The following is a 20,655-nucleotide window of genomic DNA, read 5'->3' as shown; positions in this document are numbered from 1 at the left end:
TCACTCCCTGGGCCTGCTGAGAAAAAAGCTCACAGTGCACAACACTTCACATGTTGAACTGTGAATGGAAACAAGTGTTGGAACAGAATGGTGATGTTGGAGGGAAGGTACTTGGTTACAGATTCACAGACCAGGAGGCCCATTAGAGGAAGCTAAACTCAGTGGAAGATCCCACATACATGCAGAAGGGCCTAAGCAAAGAATGCCCCCATGGCTCCCAATCAAAAGTGGCAAAGATTATTTTTTGCTGGAAGCTTTGGGTGCTCCTGCTAGTCAGAACAGGTTGATGTTTATAATGCTCCGACTCTACAGGAGGCAGACTCTTACTTTCATATAGGAAACAAATTAAAATATGCTCTAGAGGACAACAGATCAACTATCCGTGCTACTCTTGCTGTGTTATTACAGATGTTTTCTGTAATCTGACGTTGTCTGGATGCCACACAATGCATCTTCTGCTGGCAAAGAGTTGAAATTCAACACTTTTGGAAGATACTAACTTGGGGAAGACTATGCAACTGGATGTAGAAGCTCTTTTTGTAGTACCTGAGCTTCCATGCGTGCCCGTCGCTCTTCTTCTTCCTTCCTCTTCCTCATGTTTTCATTTTCTTGTTTTGCCTCATTTACAGCTTGAAGGAACTGGTCAAAAATTCCAAAGAACTCATCTGGTTGTGTTTTGCCAGAATCTTCTCCGAAATGCTTCACTGCCTTGATAAACTAAAGGAAGAAACTAGTAAGCTTTTTGAAAATTCTCTCAGATTTATTCTTTTTTGGTCTAAGAAAACATCAGTTTAAAAACAGGATCATAGATCCAAGCTTAATTCTCTTTCATATTTTCCTTCAGACAAGGCCATGCACAGTAGAAACTGTGAAAAATTAATCCATTATGGCAAGTCTGGGATGCACAATCTTTGGGAACTCAAGGAATATGTGTGGCATTTTGTTATCAGGTTGTGAGCTGATATTGTCATAAATATAGATCAGGGCTTTTTTTCTCATAGAACGCTCAGAACGGCATTCCGGCGCCTTTTTTTTTGCAAAAAAGAAAAAAGAAAAAAGAAAAAAAAGCTCCCTCTATTGGCTTTAGGAGTAGGCAATCTTGGCTCTTTTTTATGACTTGTGGACTTCAACTCCCAGAAATCCTGAGCCAGCCACGCTGAGGGAAAAGAGAGAGGTTTCCAAGCTGAGCCATGTTGGCTCAGGAATTCTGGGAGTTGAAGTCCTTGAGTTATAAAAGAGCCAAGGTAGCCTACCCTGCACTAGAGGAGGACATTAAAATTATTTACAAGGTTACTTCTTTAGGAACTAAACTTTTAGAATCTAAAACAGCTAATTCAAAAAAGCCAACAGGAAAGAACGTCACATTTTTCATCTGCTTCTGTCTTCTGGAAGGTAAAATTAGATAACAAAATAATTATTTCCTATGTTAACATCTCTGCAATGGAATCAATAAAGGTAACAGGAAAGAAATGAGAAACATTTTTCTCAATGTAATATGTCTAATTTAGCTGATGCTAGAAAAAAATAGTATCTTTTGTAAATACTCTTGAAAACTATTTTGAATCTATAACCATCTATTACAACTAAACCACTTTAAATTAAACAATTCTTACGAATGAAATATTCTTAATTTGGACTTTACTTTTACTGTTGTGTGTTTTGAAAAATAGATTATTTAGAATCTAGTTATGTTGCACTTCAGTCTTTAAATAATTAACCTATTATATACATAACAATATATGATGTTTTCCATGGTGAGCTTAACATCAATAACAACATTTATTAAAAAGGCTAAAATAATTTCTGCTGGTATTATCTGTACATTAAAATTTTGTTTAGTCACAATCTTTCACTTTTCACATTCTGGACAAGCAGTGGTCATGTATTCTACCAAATGATGTTACATATGTGCATAAGCATAGTCAGTAGCATATGCCTTTTTAAAAATATCAAACATGCAAAGAAACAAAAATAAGTCCAAAATATCTGTATTACATCCAGAAATGCCACCTTTGCAACCAATATTTCTCATCCATAACTATGGCACCCTAAGGATACCTGCATACATGCAAATGCTTCTCTGGGATCAGTAACGCAGCAGGGATTGCTTTTTCTTTCCAGTAACAGATTGCTGGGAAATACCAAACATGGCATTGAGAATTCCAATGTTTGTTACAAATTTTTCTGGATGTGGTTGGAAAGAGGCCTAGAAATGCCAGCACAAATACTTGCTGAACGTGCACACACAACTAATTACAATTTTCAATTATATGTGATATATCTAAAATGAGATGGGCTGTCTCAACTGCAAATTGCAAACCGTTCCGTTTTGCGGCAAAACAATCCAGGACAAGCTGATCAGCAGAGCTTAGACAGGACTCATTTAACACAATTTTTGGGAAAGAAAGAAAGCGTGCTGGTGCCAGAGGCCATCGCTGTTTGGTGCCGGAGACCACTGCCATGAGGAACACAGCTCTGGGTCGGGGTTTGGAGCAGCTCCAGGTGGGGGCTCAGCACAGGCTGTGGCATGGCAACTGCGGGGAGGGGAATCCCCACGGTGGCTGTGGGGAGGGGAATCTCTGCGGCATGTGGCTCCGAACCACAGGGGCGGGGGTGCAAAGGACGGGCAGAAAAAAAAAGCACTGGTATAGATAATAATGAAACACCAGCTTAGCAGAGGTAAATTGCTACTGTATCTAGTTTCTGTCCTCCCAAACAATTATCTTACTTTTAACATTTTGGAAGCTGGGAGAGGATACATATAAACAAACACTGAGTTGCGTCCTCCTTATTTTTATTTTGTAAGCATATCTATTGGCCTTAAGCAAAATTTAAGATCCTTCTGGAAATAAAGATGATCCTGGATCTAATTATTTTGGAAGAAAAAATAATGTAAATAAAATTCCCATAGTTTGAGTGTGGTGTTCTTGCCCATATTTAGGTTGGAAGGGGTCAAGGGCTGCATCTGAATGTTGCATCTTTCACTGTACAATCTGAGCAAGCTTCTGTGGTCTGCAGCTTCCTATCCTTTCTATTAAACCCTATTTGCAGTGGTGCTACTAGTACATTCTAGGAGAGAATCCTGCCCTTAAGAAAGTTTTGGACAAACTCAAAAACTACTCTCTGAAGTCATACATTCACAATAGGACAAGGTTGCTTTATGGTCCAAGTCACCATCTCCTCCCCTCCTTTCAAACTCTGGCATCTTCATGTACTTGAACCCACCATATCTTCACCAACTTTCCCTTCCTTGGTCAAAGTCTGGTAATGTGCCTCTTCTGTAATGAATTATTCATACCATTTTGGAATTGCCAAGAAGCTGCACCTCTGTTTTTGTTTCATGTCCGTTATTGTCAAGTTTCCACCACTCACTCTTTTATTAACTCAGGGCAATAAAACCAGAATTTGATATCAAAGATATAAACCTCAAATAAAAGGACAGGGAAAGTGAAAGCTTGTACTTTCAACTTTGCTTTGAAGATTCATTCCTATTTGCTATTTATTATTGCCACATGCTTCAGTATTGGAACCAAATGTGCTAGGAAAGTTTTGGAAAAGACATTTACCCTCCCCCACTTGGCTTTTTTTTTGGAAGTAAACTGAATTTGCTTAACAAGAAACTTCAGCCCACAGGAATGAACACTCACCTCCATAGGAAATGGTAAGTACTACATTGACTACCAATAGGCTTGTGAGTACAATTTGAAATGCAGTTTGTAATCTATGAAATTCTTTAGGGTTTGGCAACTAGGTAGCTATAGATCATATATGCCAATGTATCCATCTGATACATTGGCTCACATGAAGAGAACAAACAGCACATTATAGCAACAAGATTATCCTGCCATGGTCCTACTCTGTGGAACCAGATGTCCACTTTACACCATCCTTTATAGTTTTCTGAAGGAGAATCAAGATGGAGATCTTCCACAGAGCTTTTGATTGTTGAAGAGTGTTTTAGTTGCTCTATTTTGTTTGGAATGGGGTTGCTTGAAAGGGGGTTGTTTGATTTGATTTGATATGGTTATATGATGATGGGACTCTCTACTAAGTCAGTAGTAAAGAAATACCAAATATATATCTTGGGTATGAATAATGAAGGCCACCTGCTTTCAAAGGCTTGTTATTTTAGAAACAAAATGCTGAATTAAAGAGAAGTGAATTTGAGCAAGCAAAATTTAGACAGGACTTCCACTGGGCAGTTAGCATCAAGCACTTCATTAAACTATTCCATGAAACTGGTGAATAGGATAAAGTTAATGCTCTGAATCATTTTATTGAGGAAAAGCTGAGGGTCAGAAAGAGGATGTGATATGAACCTCTGGATGTTTATTGCCTGTCAGAATATCAATAATAACAGAGTTGGAAGGGACCTTGGATGTCTTCTAGCCCAACCCTCTGCTCAAGCAGCAAACCCTATACCATGTCAGACAAATGGTTGTCCAATGTCTTCTTAAAAACCTCCAGTGTTGACTTCCGTTAGGCGTCGTGGCATACGGGCACAGGAAGATGGGGGTCTGTCTTCCACGTTTGATTTCGTCCCGCTGGGTACCCTAAAAAGGGTTGAAAGTTGCCCCAGAGAGGTGACAAAGAAGGAAGGGCAGCAGCCCTTCCATTTGATCTGAGTAAGCCCTCCAAACCAGCGGGGGAAAGACTGGCTACATTCGTGTGGCCAGTCAGAAGCTGCTGACAATTGAAGAAAATAAGCACTAACAAGCAACTTTTGAGCAACATGGATGGAACTGGGTGAGACTTTATCCTCTCTTTATGACTTTAAGATTTTTTTTCTGGAAAAAAACGGCCAAAGCAAAGAATTCCTCCCCCCCCCACACTGATGAGAGAGGAAAGGGGAATTTCCACCTCATTCCCTCAGGAAAAGAAAAGCAGCGAAATAATTGCTTGGGGGGAAACAGAGAAAATTACAAGATTAATTTGGAATCAATAAAGATATATAGCTTTGAAATTTGGGAACTAAAAGTGCTTTTGAGACTTTTTTTTAGAAAAAAAAAAGACTTGAAAAGCTTGCAATATAAGTTTGGATTTAAAAAGCTGGAAGACGGCATCAACGACAGCTAGTGGTGAACCACAGAACTACAACCTATTATGCTTAAAGAAACTTGGCTTGAAGCCCAGACTCAGATAAGACTTTTGTTGTCCTTGGAAACTTTCACTTTTGAAGACTGCAGCTGGGAAAAGGGGGAAAAAACCCCTCTTTGACTGCTTATTTATCCGGCAGAGATGATAAACTACTTTGAAACTGGCCTGCCTGGATCACAAATACAAATACTCACTGACTTTTAAGCTGTGTTGTGGAGCTATTTTGCTGTAGAAGAAACATGCATTACTGATTGAGATGATGGAATACTTTGAATTATAAACCTTTGATTGATGAACAACTTTTAATTGCTTTTTTTCCTCTGGACAGAAAGGATATGTTTTTCATTGGACAGAAAAACTTGAATTTTGCTTATATTTCTTTAGGGGAGGATTAAGGATGGACTGATAGGCTGGCTCAATAATATGGAATTCAAATGACAATTGACTGAAACTAAATCCCTAAATAGATTGGACTATAAAGACCACATACAAAAAAAATGGATGTTCCATACTTAGCATTAAATGGTAAAAAAACCATCCCTAACAGTTGTCTTCAAAGCCCCCAGCTTGACATACCAACAAGAAAATGTTGATGAATCTCAGAAAGAAATTCTTTCTATATTGAAATTAATAGAAGAGACAATTGCCTTAGCTCATGATGAGACTAAAAATGACACAAAGGAGATAAAAGAACAATTTTCTAATCTAAACCTACAAATTCAGAAAATGATTACAAAGAAGGAACTAGTAACCTAGAAAATAGAAGGAAAATTAGAGGAAGAGGATGTAAAGATGGAGGACCTAAAGGAAGGAAACAACAGACAGACTAAAACCCCTCCAGTGTTGGAGCACCCACAACTTCTGGAGGTAAGTTATTGATTGATTGACAGCTTCTTCTCTTTCTCTCTCTTACCAACCACATTCTTTAACTGACTCATCTGCAATTAGAATTTGATTCTTATGGACAAAATGTAGGGGGACTCCTTGCAGAGTTCCTTAATTAGAATGCATCTTCATGCATTAGCAACTACTGAGCCATAGAGATGGAGAACCCTAATAAACAGAATCATGGGATAGGCAAAATCTAAGACCCTAATGGTATAATTATGGCCCTTCTAAAAGTATTTAATTTTACAATTTAATATGACAGAAAATGATTAAATCCATGGGAAGTAGGTACTTTAATTGCAGTTTCTGGGTTGGCTTTACCCATCTTTGCTATCCTAAGGTCCAAAATGTCCCTCATTTGAAAAGAGTTTGTAAAGCCTGTAAAGCTCCAAGTGGAGCTTTGGAAGAGAAAGGTCCCAAACCCAAGGTGTGGTTTCAGACTATTCATACCTTTTCAACTTCACTTAAACTGATTATATAAAAGAGAAATACATTGAACAATGGTCAAAATTCAAGGCATAGCATCAAAAATACCCCATAAAGTTCTGGATTAGCTGAGATCTATAATAAGGATGTGCAATGTTTGGATCTGAAGGAGATGAGCGAGTGCTTTGGATCCAGTGTGAGTATCATCTCTGTATCTGTCAGTTGCAGTCTGTATCAGATCAGATGTTGCATACTTCTAACCTGTAATAATTATTTCTTACCAGTTCTTTGGCTTCTGCTAGAAGATCTTCCACGTCTGAGAAGCTGAAGCTAGCCAAAGTGATGAATTGGCTAACCACAGAAACAAACTTGTCCTCTGGATTGGAAGGCTGCAATTTTTGGTATTCCAGTTCCTTTAGAGAAACAATTTCATGTTACTCTGGACAGAAGTAGTCATAATCCCAGATAATGATTGAAATTTAGAAATAACAAAACAGCTCATGTCCAAGACCCCCAATGTACACTCCATGAGAATTATTTCTGATGATGTAATATGAAAAATGCACAAATACTGTACTCATGTGGGAAACAGGCTGTTCAGTTGGGTTAGCCAGCCAAATAAATTATCTGTTTTCCCAGTAGCTTTTAGTTGAACAAATCCCGGCTGACATTAACTATGGATAAAACTGGCCAAATACTGTGGTTCTGGATAAGTGTTAAGGAACTGAATGCAAGGAGCTATGGAGGAAGAACTCTCCAGTTCTTCATTTTTGTTAAGCATATTTCATCTTTCATCTGTCTGTTAAATAAAAAGCAGCAAAGCAGGAAATATACAACATATCAAACACCCCTTCTTCCTCATTTTCCCCCACAACTGCAACCCTCTGAGATATGTTGGCTTGAGAGTGACTTTGGCAGTCCAAAGTCACCCAGCGGGTTTTTGTGTCTAAGGTGGGACTTGAAGTCATAATCTCCTGCTTTCTAGCCTGATGGCTTAACCACTAGACCAAACTGACCAAGCATTTCTTCTACAACCAGTTTAAATTGTAGCAGAAAGGTCAACTATCAGATTGACTCTATAAAAATAAACCTGGCTAATAAAAAGCTCTCTGAGAAATCAGTTCCATAAAACTGATGCCACTATGAAGAAGCCTCTGATACTGGTGGTTAGACACTGACAGAGGTTAGCAAAGCCTTGGAGGTTGTGCAATTATATTGGTAAGACATATATAAGAAAGGCAATGTTATTTTGAGAAGAATGGCAGCATCTTCTGCCTTGGAATTTCTTATTTACCAATGTGTTAGTGCCTTTGTGGAGCTGGATATTCATTCTGCTCTAAATACAACCAGGTATGTATCTCCTATGCAAGTAGAGGGATAAGAGCTTCAAAATGCATTATGTCCTGAGCAGGCTCGCATGGCAACTGGGGGCCTTATCAGGAAATAAACTCAAAGCCTAAACTGTCCATCAGTTGAACCAATCAGGGAGTCAAAGGTCCATATAACATAATTTTTATAGTACACTAATGATCATCATTATTTTTAATGAATCATCATGTTTAATGAATATCAACAAGCCAGTTCTTCCAAAAATACTTTAACTAAATTGCTTTTCTTGACTCAAATAATACATTCAAAAATAGATGAAGAATTATTTGACGATCCAAATGCACTGATTTGGAAAGTTAGTTGGCAAAGGAAGAAAGCTAGAGTAAGACTAAAACAGAAGCTTTGACTTGTTAGAGGGGATGTTACATTATCAATTAGATGTTTGAATATGGTTAAGAATAGATTGCTAGAAATAGAAGTATTATTATAACTAGATAGATAGGATTTGTAATCAGAATATCATATCTTGGTATGAAAAGGGAAGTAAGAATATGTTAAGAATTTTGAATAGGCGAAACTTTTGGTTACCCAAATATAACTTGTTTTGAAATTATAAATGATTGGGATATTTTGAACATGGACGGGGAATTAAAATTATAAAAAGCGAAAATAGGATATAGACTGAATAAATGGATATTGAATGCAAATGCAATTAAGATACGTTTTGGTTAGAAAAGATATTTTAAACTGATATTATTGACACTTTTAGAAAAATATAAAAAATCTTGGCAGGCAATTTTATATTTACTTACAACAACTGTATTTGCTTAGCGTGGAAAAATGTCTATTACCAGAAGAAGGGAGGATGTACTGAAGGGTGTATTATTGGATTAAGTTTGAAGAAGCTTACATGTATCATGGAATTACTAATGGACTCAGTCATCACGTTGTTTGATTAGGCACTTGATTGTAAAAATAGAAAATTAATATTTATAAAAAAATGATCATCATTATTCTCTGAACGTGTTTTTCCATATGAAATTTTGGTTTTTCAGTTTCATCCATGAGTCCATCATTCAGTGATATGTTAATAAATGTAAAATAACAGCCAGCTCTGCCAAGTCCATTGTCCAGTGCTGCTAGCTGCCAAACCGCTTACTGTTATGCTAGGTATTGCAGTTCAGCTTTGCTCTCAACCAGAACTCATAACATTCTTGAAAATGTAACAATTGGTTCTAGCATGCTGGTATGAGCAGCCTCCAGCACACCGGACCATCATTCTAAAGGCAGTCTCCTGTGAGTTTTTCAAACAATATCATTCAAGTATTTTTTTAAGAACACCTCCTCCCTTTTAAAACCTCTTAGGGTTCAATCCTTGAAGACAAATTCTGCTTCTAATCATGTACTGTATGCCATGCAATCTTCTCCTTGTATAGCAGCCATCCAAATATTTCAGGCACTGTCTGTCCATCAAAGGATTGCCTATCTCAGTATACATCTTCAGGTGTGCCTTATGAATGAACCTTTATTGTCAAAGTACAACCATGTATGTATACATTGAGATTGGCTGAGCCTCCCTTCGTGCCCCCACCCCCAACTTACAGTGACACAAACCCTCCCATCTTTTTACACCATGTGAGCTAATTGCACAATGCACCGGCCTCGCAAGTCAATCATGCATAAAGTTGATAAAATTATTTTCCGTTCAAAAGCTTAACAGCCCATGGATAAAAGCTGTTCTTCAGCCTGTTGGTACGGCTGGCTATACTCCTACCCGATGGTAGGAGAGTAAAGAGATACCGTCCAGGGTGTGAGTCATCCCTGAGAATTTTCCTCACTCTTCTAAGGCAGCGAGCCCTGGTGATGTCATCCAGTGGTGTCAGGGGACAGCCCACAATGTCTTGTGCTGTACTTACCACCCTCTGTAATGCTTTCCTATCCGTGGCTGTCAGACCAGCATACCAAACCACAATACCATACGAGAGGACATTCTCTATAGTAGACCGGTAAAAGAGGTCATAAGCCGTTGTTTTACCCTGTTCTTCCGCAAGACCCTGAGAAAGTGAAGTCTCTGTTGGGCCTTTCTGGCCACCTGGGTTGTATTAACTTTCCAGGTAAGATCTTCGCAGAGGTAGACCCATTCCATGCTATTGAAAGTTCTGGTGTCCTGATGCTGTTAGACCTTCAAATAACCCTTACTATCGCCTCATGAGTCATATTAATTCATTCCTATTTTTGCAAACATTTATAGTAACATAAAACTGATATACTTTCAGAGGAACCTCAGCCGACTGATCTCAACTCAATTCCCTTCAGTCCAATTTTTGGAGGCAATTCGCCTAATCGACCGTTTACACACTACCCTTTTTCAAAATGTCCAAAGGTTTCTGAGATGGGGGAGCTTTCTACGTGTTAAGGACATATTGGAACAAAGGTTTGTAGTTGGCAGTTGCTGATTAAAGTTGATTGAAAGCAGCTGTAGACCTCACTGCCACATGGGCTTCCAAACATTTCAAAACTACCTCTGTGCTACTATCAAGGCCAAACTTTTTTTTTAAAAACAAACACAGACTCGTGATGAAAGCAAGCAAGCAAGCAAGCAAAAAAGCTACTGAGGTCATTAACAGAGCTATAAAACTGTAATAATAAGTAACAAGTCATGGGACAGGAAAGAGAAACCAATTCTCTTAGACAAGAGATAAAAACTGCTTCACCTGTTTCTCCCCCTCCCTCCAAGAATGAATGCTAACACATGCTTAGACACCCACACACATGGCCTGTCTTGAAATAAAAGTAGGGAACCTTTAAATGGATAAGCAACACTTACTGTTTCCACTGCCCTGAGCCCACTCCTCAAGTTGCCAATTTCCTTCTCCAGTTCAGTCATACTGCCAGAAATAAAGGAAAGATGTTCAATTTTCAAGCTGTTCCTACCGTAGCAAAATTTCATAATGTAGCTCTGACACCATCCGTACTGACTTTCCTTTGACTGGAGGGGAAAAAAGGCTCTTATTTTTAGATTAGCATCTTATCTGTAGCAATTTAGCACTGGCACATGTTGATGAAGAGAGCCTTGAGGTTAAAACTGGCATTACTCTCTTTCTAAAGTAAAAGTACTCTGAAAGGTTGGGACAATTTCTACTCTGCAATTTTTTTATATATTCTAAAACCAGTCCTAGCAGCCCTTCTGTGAATTGACCCAATCTGAAAAAACACCTTTTTTTTTGCTACTTACTCTTGAACCTGAGAACATTTTTTTGCTATGCCTAAGTTCATACAAAGAAATTAGCAGTGATACCATTCTCCTAAGTGCACTTACTTTACTTTAGCAGCTCTAGGGACATCTTTTAATTCTTCATGTAGACTGAATACTTTGGGATATTTTTTTTCTATGATTGTGATGAGATAGTGCAGCAAGGTAATGTTCCTGTGATAAAGACAGACAGCGAATAATAACATGAACACTACGTTTTAACAAAGAGAAAGTAAGTGACATTTAATTCACCCCAAAGAAAACAGCTACACGTTTCCAGAGTTCAGGTGAAGATTTCAATACTGTGATAACACACAATGATCAACCAGGTTCATTTTGGACTACAAAATACTTGCTTCTCAATAGTTTGTATCTGAGAGATGCTATCTGTGTCAGAAGGCAGCACATAGTTGTTAAGAATAGTAACTACTGATAGCTCTGTCCTCCATGAATTTTTCTAATTCTGTTTTAAAACTAACAAGACTGGTGGCCAGTGCTACATTCAGTGGCAAGAGAATTTGACTACATCACATTTTACAGACATTCAAAACGTGGGTTCAAACATCATATGTCACAGAAGTATTTATGCTTCAGCTCTTTCCAAGCAAAAAGCTGCCTTCCTCACACAATTGTTTCCCTCTCATGAATGCTAAAAACATCACCATCCATATTGTATTAGGGTTGGCAACTAGCTGCCCTCATTAAGCTTCTTCAATCCCTATTGGGGAGGGAGGAAAAGGAAGATCTACTGCCTGGTCACTATACTATCTGTAGAACTTGATTTCTTATGCCGTGGTGAAGGGGGAAAGTTTACTGTTATCTGAGGTTCATTCTGGTTTGTGGACAAGACAATGCTATCCAGCATAAAACTTTCCTTCCCGGATCCTCTGTGTGGCTGAGTGTGTGTGCCAGAACTAAGAGGTTGTTAGTACCTCTTTGGGGAAGGGAATATTCTGGCTGCTTTAAAGGAGGCCCTGTGCTCTCCCTTCTGAGGAGACTTTAAAAAAATCCAGCTTTATTAGATAATAATAATCTTCTCCCCAATCTTCTCCTTTTGGGGGAAAATTCTTGTCAAAGTAATGCAGCTTCAACTGCAGTGTGCTCTAGAAGAAGCAGATTATCCAGATTCTTTTAAGACACAGTACAGGCATATGCATGGAATTGAAACAGAATTGGCCACTCTGGTGGATGAACAAAGGATCTTATCAATTATTGTTCCTGACTAATTGTCTCATGGCATTTGACTCTCTGGAATCCTTGGTGCTCTCTGCAAACTGCATTCCCTACTATCACTGATGATGTTATCTAGTTGGTAATGAAACTTCTACAAGAAAACCATCAAGCTCAGAGAGCAGCAAGGACTCTACAGTTCAACCTGAGCTACAAATATTCTATCAGTATTTGACCCTACTGACCATGATATTCTCCTGGACCAACTGTGCATGTTGGGGATAAGAGGCATTCTTCTACAGTAATTACATTCTAAAGTAGTAACAGTAGAACTGAAGGAAATTTAACTCTGTTCTCTGTGGATCTTGTGTTTCTACTGTTAACCTCTAATATAAGATCAATGGAAGATGACATCAATAGGATGAGGTATTATCAATATACTAAATGTACCACTTTGTAACTCCCCATCCTAAACAGAGTTGGAAATATGGAACATTTGACCAGATGCTTGGAAGCTATGATGGTCTGGATCTTGTTCTATCCATTCTGATTATTATGCTGGACTACATGGTAATCTCCTTGAAAGATGAGGCTTGTAACTAAGCGTCCTCCTGGATTAACAGTTATTGCTGAAAGAGTAAAAGAAAACTGTGGCCAGGAGACCTTCATCTGATTTTGGTTGGTATGCCAGTTGTGACCTTACATGGAGCAAGAGGACATAATGGTAGTAACCTATGCTCCCATTACTACTAGGATAGCCTACCATAACTTGTTTTACATGATTCTCTCTTTTAAGACTCTTGGAGACTAAAACTGGTGCAGAATGCAAGAGGTTGCATTATGGTGACTGAGAGTAGTTATAGCCATGTAACATGTGACAAGATTAGGCTGCTCTTCCCAGAATATTTATTTGAGCAGTCAAACTCCCCCCTTTAAAACAATGAGATATTTATATCAAATAACTGTCCCCAAAATCTGAAGGGCATTAACCTTAGCGTGTTGCAACACTCTTCCCATAGCAGTTTTGGTTGGCCAACACAAAATAATACATATGAGCTGAGACTGTGCCCCTGTGGACAAGGGGCCATTGAAACTATAGCTCGTTTTGCTCGTTTTGCATATTATATAAGGATTCAGGGACTCAATTCATAACACCTTACTTAATAAAATATCTGGGAAATACCCAGTGCTTTTTTTGTAAAAGAAAAAGGTGCCGGAACTCACACATGTCTACAACCTGCCTTGCCTACCCTATAAGGTTCCATCCAAAAAAGGTGCCGGAACTCCATTCTGAGCATTCTATGACCAAAAAAGCCCTGGAAATACCTATCTTTTTTATGTGCAACTACCATTATCAGATCAGTATGAAGTAGTTTCTCTGAATGTGGTCAAATTCTGCTGTGCAGTATGTAAAATTAGGCAAACTTTAACGGTTAATCCATCATCAATCACAATGTAATTCTGTCTTTTATTTTTCTTTTTTACTATTGTTATTGTTTTAGTTGATTAATTGAACACATGTACTGCAGAAACTACACTGGCTACCATCAGGCTCAGATACATCACAATTAAAAATGTTTTAACTTTTCAAGCCCAAATGGTTTCATTCCTAGGAACGTGCAGGATTAATTCCTAACTCTTTGTTTGTCTTGGTTGGGGATATTAAGGATTTCTGACTGACAACAAAGATGATTTGCAGGGGCTCAGAAACGGTACTTTTCTGTGCTGTCATTTATAGAATCACTTCCTTCTTGAAGTCAGACTGATGTTCCACATCTTGAAATCGGACAGTTTTGGTAGTCTGATTTTTGAGAAGCTGCCTAGATGGTTGTTCTTCACGGCTTCCAAAATGTCATGTTCCTCAGTGAGATTTGGTGCTACTGTATATTTGTACTTTGTTTTCCTAAATTTTAGTATGTTTGTTTTTATTATTGTAAAATACCAGGAGTCATGAAGTCATACAACTGATGGATGGAAAGAGAGATGGAAAGAATGGCCTTTGGCCCACCAACAATTGAGCAAGAACGGCATAAACCACATGCTTCTATATAATGTAAGGGGGTTATTATTATTTTTATTGCTCCCCAAAACTAACCTAATCTCCTAACACCTCCTCCTCCCCCAGAAAATGAGCACATGTTTAAAGCTGCTTACTTGTCAATGCTGGATTTGGTATCTGCAATCTTGTTCAGGCTAGAAATTTTAAAGCCATAAGCATTCCCTCTCTGGCCCTTGTTCATGTAGTTGCCGAAAGCCAAAACCACTTCCAGCAGTTGCTTCAGACTTTTGCTCTGGAATACTTGGATGGAAGCAGTTTGAATTGCTAGAAAGGGCAAACAGAAGAAGATCAGACTATATATGATGGTGACTAGATAGTATTAATATGTGCTTAATGGAATGAATTACAAAGCAGCTGGAATTTCACAAACAGAAAGGAAGTTACCCAAGAAATGATCACAGAGTTGACAAGAAAGGGGAAAAAAACAATAAAAAAATGAAAATTACAAATGTCATTCAAAATAACTCCTTATAAAACAACCAAGTTAGAAAAGAAGGTAAAAAGAGTTAGAAGGTTTGCTAATAAAAATGACCATTTAAAAAAATCTATTTTGACTAGTCTGTTTGATAATTTTGACACATGTGTTTTAGATCCTAGAACAGAATAACGTAGTTGGAAAGTACCTTGGAGGTCTTCTAGTCCAGTGTTTTTTCAACCTGTGGTACGCATACCACTGGTAGTACTTTGGCACCTGGCAGATAGTACACGTATGACAGGTTGAAAAGTACTGTTAAAAAAAGTGTTAAAGTGTAGCTTAGTTCTAGGTTGCTTCTCTCCTTGATTAGTTTCCATCTCTTGCTTCTTGTCCTGCCTTCTGGGGCTTTGGAGAATAGCCTGACTCCCTCTTCTTTGTGGCAACCCCTGCAATATTGGAACACTGCTATCATGTCACCCCTCACCCTTCTCTTCATTAAACTAGACATACACAATTCCTATTCTATGAACAATTCATAGAACATCTCAACTATTTGGTGTCCTCCTCACCAATGGCATTAATCCTTTGATAATTCATCAAATTAAAATATTCATGACTTAAGGTCACAGTCTGTTTTCACTAGCATGATATTCCATCCCCGTCCCTTGTCACCACTGTTTTCTTCAAAATTTAAAACAAAATTTAAAAGATTTTCCTTGTTTCAAAAATTTATTTCAAATATAATAGGAAGGTTCCTTGCACTTTGATTCAGTTCAAAAGAAGTTGGCTTCCTTGAGTGTTTTAATTTTAAGTTTCATCAAACTCTGACTCACAAAACAATTACCCTAAGCCCATACTTTACCTTCAACTTTTGGTTTAACTTCAGCAACTCTTTCAGCAAACTTCTTCTTAAAATATAAGGACTGCAGCCTTTGCTGGTAATGATTTATCCTGCAAGAAAAAGGAATCTCAAGGTTAGTAAAAGTTGGAAGAAAAATGACAGGTTAATCTGCAGTTGCCTTCTGGAAAGTCAGAGCAACAATTTGCAGAGATTATCATCAACTACTTATTCGGTGACTTTCAAGCTCCATAAAATCTGATGTCTTTCAATTCAACTTACAGTTCCTAAAATAACATGGTCAAAACTTGGAATGCAACTTGAAGCTATCAGATTAGAGAAGGTGGTCCTGAATGAACCTTTATTGTCAAAGTACAACCATGTATACATTGAGATTGGCTGAGCCTCCCTTCGTGCCCCCACCCCCAACTTACAGTGACACAAACCCTCCATCTTATTACACCATATGAGCTAATTGCACAACACACCAGCCTCGCAAGTCAATTATGCATAAAGTTTATAAAATTATATCCTGTCCTGTACTCAGTATTCTGACTGCATACTGCAAAGGCAAAAGTGGTTTACAAATCAACATGATTCAATAAGAAAATACATTGAAATTAAACTAACAATGGAAAATCTTTAGCCTGTAAGCTCTTTAAAGAGCTCTATCTCCCAAAGCTTCCTGTGTCCCTTTTCTCAAATCCTTAATACGAGTGAGGCATGCCTTTCCATATCGTTCATTTTCTGTATTTATCTCTTTCCTCCCTCAGAGTAATAATTACATCAACCAAATTAATCTCACTATACTAGAATACCAATTTCAGCAGTATAAAAAGCTCAGGTTGTAATTTTGTAGTTGAGATTCTTCTTCAACACTATGTGGCTAGGAAAACAGAACTCCTTTCTACACATTCCCCTGGATATTGAGTCCCTGTTTTTGGTGCAGACAGCAACAATGGTAGAAGGGAAAGCAGCTGGCAAAATCACCTGCTCATTTCAAAGAGAAATCTGTCAGCTTTGGCCATCCGATCCAACTCATGCTTGTGTTCTTCCAGAAGATCAATGTCAGCTTTTTCAGGAACAAATTTTAAAAGCTACAAAAGAAAAATGGGTATTTTAGATGAACAATCTTCTCTCAGGAATTCAACTTCTTACAGCACAAGAAAAAGCGCAGCTATGTAGGCTTCAAGATTTTCTACTGAGGAGGTGGGTAAGAAAAAAAAAATTTAGTGGAGAATTCTCATTGGTGACCTGGGAACATAGATGGATGAGCTTGCAATGTATGGGTTTGTTAAGATACCCGTTCCACTTTTAAGAATAATTGGAGAGCACTATGTATATGTGTATGTATATCTACAGTATCTCAAATTTCTTAACTGCCCATCTCCCTCATAGAGGGACCCTAGGCGGGGTTATTACCAACAGTACAGATAGAGCCCAGAATTGTGGACATAAGTCATTGCAGTCATTAAGCGGGTGACCATGTGACCTGACTTGATTTTACAATGTTCATTAAGTGAGTTACCATGGTTGTTAAGCATGGTCATTAAGCAAATCCAGCATATCCAAAGGGCATTTTTTTGACATTTTCTGCTGCTGCAATTACCATGGTATGCTGTGACCAGTTGTATATATGAGCCAGCAGCCAATCATCTGAAATGTGATCAAGTGAGGATTACATGTATTTTGAGTGGGAATGATGGAGGAGGGTTCCATCATGAAGAGTCCCATTGATATTTCCTTGGATACAAGTAATCTTACAGGCCTGCCTGGCTGCCTCCCTCCCTCCCAGCCAGCTAATGGCTAACCAGGCGGGCAATTGGATTCAGTGATTAGGGTTCATTTGAGCACCATAGGCTATGCCACAGGTCTGCAAACCGCGGCTCCGGAGCCGCACAGCCGTCTCCTGTGGCTCCCAGTCCTCTGCCATGTGCAGTCCCCCCCAAAAAAAAGTGGGACTAAAAAAGTTCAACCAATCAATTCAAATATGCAGGGTAGGTGCATATCTCACCTTGGCTCCACTCTTCAGTCAAACGCTGTTCTGTGCATGTACGCGCATGTACGCGCATGTGCACACATTTTTTGTGGCTCCCAGTTTTTCCTTTTGTGAGGGAACCGGTTCCGAGTGGCTCTTTCACTGTTTCAGGTTGCTGACCCCTGGGCTATGCAGAAAGGCTGAGTAGGTTGAGGACTACATTAGTCAAGAGGTAACATCCATTCAAAGGATGAGAGTTACACTTGGACTTGAATTATTTATTTATCCTTCTATCTAATGCAGGGGTGTCAAACTGCTGGCCCGTGGGCCAGATGCATCAGAGCAAAACTGTGCCCACTCCATTGCTGGCAATGGCAAAAAAGTTGCGATACGGCACGACATGTCACGTGACATTGCGTGTTTGACACCCCTGATATAATTTATATAGCCACCCATCTCACAAAGCAACTGATTCTGGGCATTGTACAAGAAAACTGAAAGGATGTCTTAAAAGATTATGTTGAGGTGGATCAAGTTCCCATCTTCCCTTTTCATAAAGCCAGTGAAATTTCAATACAGAATGAACTGTCAAAAGCAGAGATTTCATTCCAGGCAGATCAGGTTAGTCACCTGCTAAGGTGGGGTGATTTTTCTTCACCCAATTTGACTCCTCAGTTGGGACAGAACTTATCAGCCACAACTCTGCCTATAGCAGTCTATGAATATGGTGTGTGTGTGGCATGGAGGATGATTCAGATAGCATCAAAGGAGACTTCTCTCCTACACTTTCTAATTTTTATTCAAAAAGACATGCTTCTTGAAAGCTGCTAAATAACACACCAAGGTTAAGGTGGAGCTCTTTTGAGTCTCTTTCTCACATTTTTTACTTTCTTAAGGCTGAGCAGCCCTTTCACATCTCCTCGTTCCTTCTTTAGCTCACAGCTAAATTATTCTACTTGCATAGATCAGGAGGGGGAAAAAAAACCCAACGGCCCTGGAAGAGTGGGAGCAGAGATGCCGGATGGCGAATTCTGGACTTGCATTTCTAACATTTCTGTCAAGAAATGAACACCTTCTGTACTCACCTGTTCAAGCATATCCTTTGGCAGGTCCTCCTGTTCATCCATTGTTAAAATTGCACGTTTAATTTCATCATTTGATAGTTTAAGCCTGGAAAGGCAATACAACAGAACGTTGTTATATAAGCATGTTAGTCGGCCAGGAAAGTACCCAACTCAGTAAAAACAGTAACATAAAAACCTGACTATTAGAGACTAGAAAGGTATTGACATCATAGCTTATTCATAAACTATGGGTTGTTATAGGGCTGGGTTGCCTATATATCTCTTCTCATGTATCCACCCACATGAGAAATTGCCTTCAGGGCAAACCAATGTAAACAGACTAATTTTAAATCAACAGGGAGGGGCATGTTCTGAGTCAAATCAAAAGATGTGTCAATACATCTGAAGCCCTTCATCTGAGCTTCTTGAAAATCACAGCCTAAAACAGGGGTCTTCAAACTTGCATGCTGGCTGAGGAATTCTGGGAGTTGAAGTCCACAAGTCATAAAAGGGCCAAGTTTGAAGACCTCTGGCCTAAAAGACTGATCAATGGAATAACAGAATATCAGAGTTAGAAGGGACCTTTGAGGTCTTCTAGTCCAACCCCCTGCTCATATCATTTCAGGACAAATTGTTGTCCAATTTCTTTCTAGAAACTTCTGGAGGCAAGTAGAAAAAGATAAGCAAAAAAACAACAGCAGGAATTAAAAACCAGTGGTGAAAAAGTAAGATTTCTAATATGTTGTCCAGGAAAGAGGCTGGAGGTCAATGAAGGTGAACCAGCTCTCCATCTCCTACTTTCTTTTGGACTGACTACGAAAGGTTGGGAAGGAACTTATAAACAGAATGGCTTATATTATAACCTCAGCTCCCATTTTATCCAGAGTATAATACCAAACACTGAAATTGAAGTATCAGTTGGAATGTACTAAATACACGTGCACTAGACCTTTTGAGAGTCCAGGTGATTTTTTTCTGAGAGAGTCCAGCTGACTTGTGTTTTTCTCCTTAATTATTTTATTATTTTTGTTATTCATTATACATCCCAACTTTATTTTATAGAATTCCAGTCAGGGTACATAATTCTCCTTCCTCCTATTTCACCTAGAACAGGGGTAGGCAACCTCGGCTCTTTTATGACTCATGGACTTCAACTCCTAGAATCCCTGAGCTGACTCAGGAATTCTGGGAGTTGAAGTCCATGAGTCATAAAAGAGCCGAGGTTGCCTACCCCTGACCTAGAACAACAATCTTGTGAAGTGGGTTGGGATGAGGGAAAACAGCTAACCCAAGGTCACCTAGCTGGTTATAGCTAAGGGAGGACTAGCACTTACAGTCTTCTTTCTGACTTTTGGTCTAGCACTTTAATCACTGCACCAAATATTATATTATATATAAACTTCATAGTTAATTATTTGTTTTTATACCTTGTACTTAGCTCTGGGAAGTGGGGGGGGGAAGGGGGAAATGGGGGGAGGGGTAGGGAGGGATAGGTAGGGGTGGGGGGAGGGGGGATTGTTAAAGATAAAATGTACTCTAAAACTTTTCAATAAAAAAAAAAGAGCCGAGGTTGCCTACCCCTGACCTAGAACAACAATCTTGTGAAGTGGGTTGGGATGAGGGAAAACAGCTAACCCAAGGTCACCTAGCTGGTTATAGCTAAGGGAGGACTAGCACTTACAGTCTTCTTTCTGACTTTTGGTCTAGCACTTTAATCACTGCACCAAATATTATATTATATATAAACTTCATAGTTAATTATTTACACCAGGCACGAATACTTGGTTTTGCACAGCTTTTTATGAATTTTGCTTGGTGCTGTTCTCTGTGATTCGTGCAATTTAAAAATTACAAATGTCCCATTGGAAGAAGAAAGAGAGGGATGTTTCTTCAAGCAGGTAAGGCTCTTAAATCAGGGACTGGAGAATAAGAAGAGACTGGACAACCACTTGTCTGAAATAGCACAGGGTCGCCTGCTTGAGCAGGGGTTTGAACTAGAAAATCTCCAAGATCCCTTACAATTCTGTTATTCTGTTAAGAAACCAGCTTCACAAAGTTTATTTCTATATGAGACCAATTTACAAACAGCATGTACAAAATGCCTCACTCATGAATATGTTCTCGCATCCTATTTACAA

The 20,655-nt window shown here is 38.8% G+C and overlaps 1 protein-coding gene across 1 annotated transcript in view; it reads right to left on the bottom strand.

Annotated features, from left to right (window-relative positions):
* DAAM1 (dishevelled associated activator of morphogenesis 1) overlaps positions 1 to 20,655 on the bottom strand; it is a 170,795-nt gene that overhangs the window by 4,259 nt on the left and 145,881 nt on the right. Inside the window, exons 17-24 of the mRNA XM_081342790.1 lie at positions 18,539 to 18,623; positions 16,466 to 16,572; positions 15,500 to 15,588; positions 14,318 to 14,486; positions 11,060 to 11,167; positions 10,568 to 10,628; positions 6,693 to 6,824; positions 547 to 717 (exon numbers count right to left, since the gene is read on the bottom strand). Of these exons, the coding sequence (XP_081198916.1) occupies positions 547 to 717; positions 6,693 to 6,824; positions 10,568 to 10,628; positions 11,060 to 11,167; positions 14,318 to 14,486; positions 15,500 to 15,588; positions 16,466 to 16,572; positions 18,539 to 18,623 (922 nt within the window). The remainder of the gene's footprint in view (positions 1 to 546; positions 718 to 6,692; positions 6,825 to 10,567; positions 10,629 to 11,059; positions 11,168 to 14,317; positions 14,487 to 15,499; positions 15,589 to 16,465; positions 16,573 to 18,538; positions 18,624 to 20,655) is intronic.

This window comes from Vipera berus, assembly GCF_964194415.1.
Source record: "Vipera berus genome assembly, chromosome: 1".
NCBI lineage: Eukaryota > Metazoa > Chordata > Lepidosauria > Squamata > Viperidae > Vipera > Vipera berus.
This window is presented reverse-complemented; position numbering and strand designations above follow the sequence as displayed.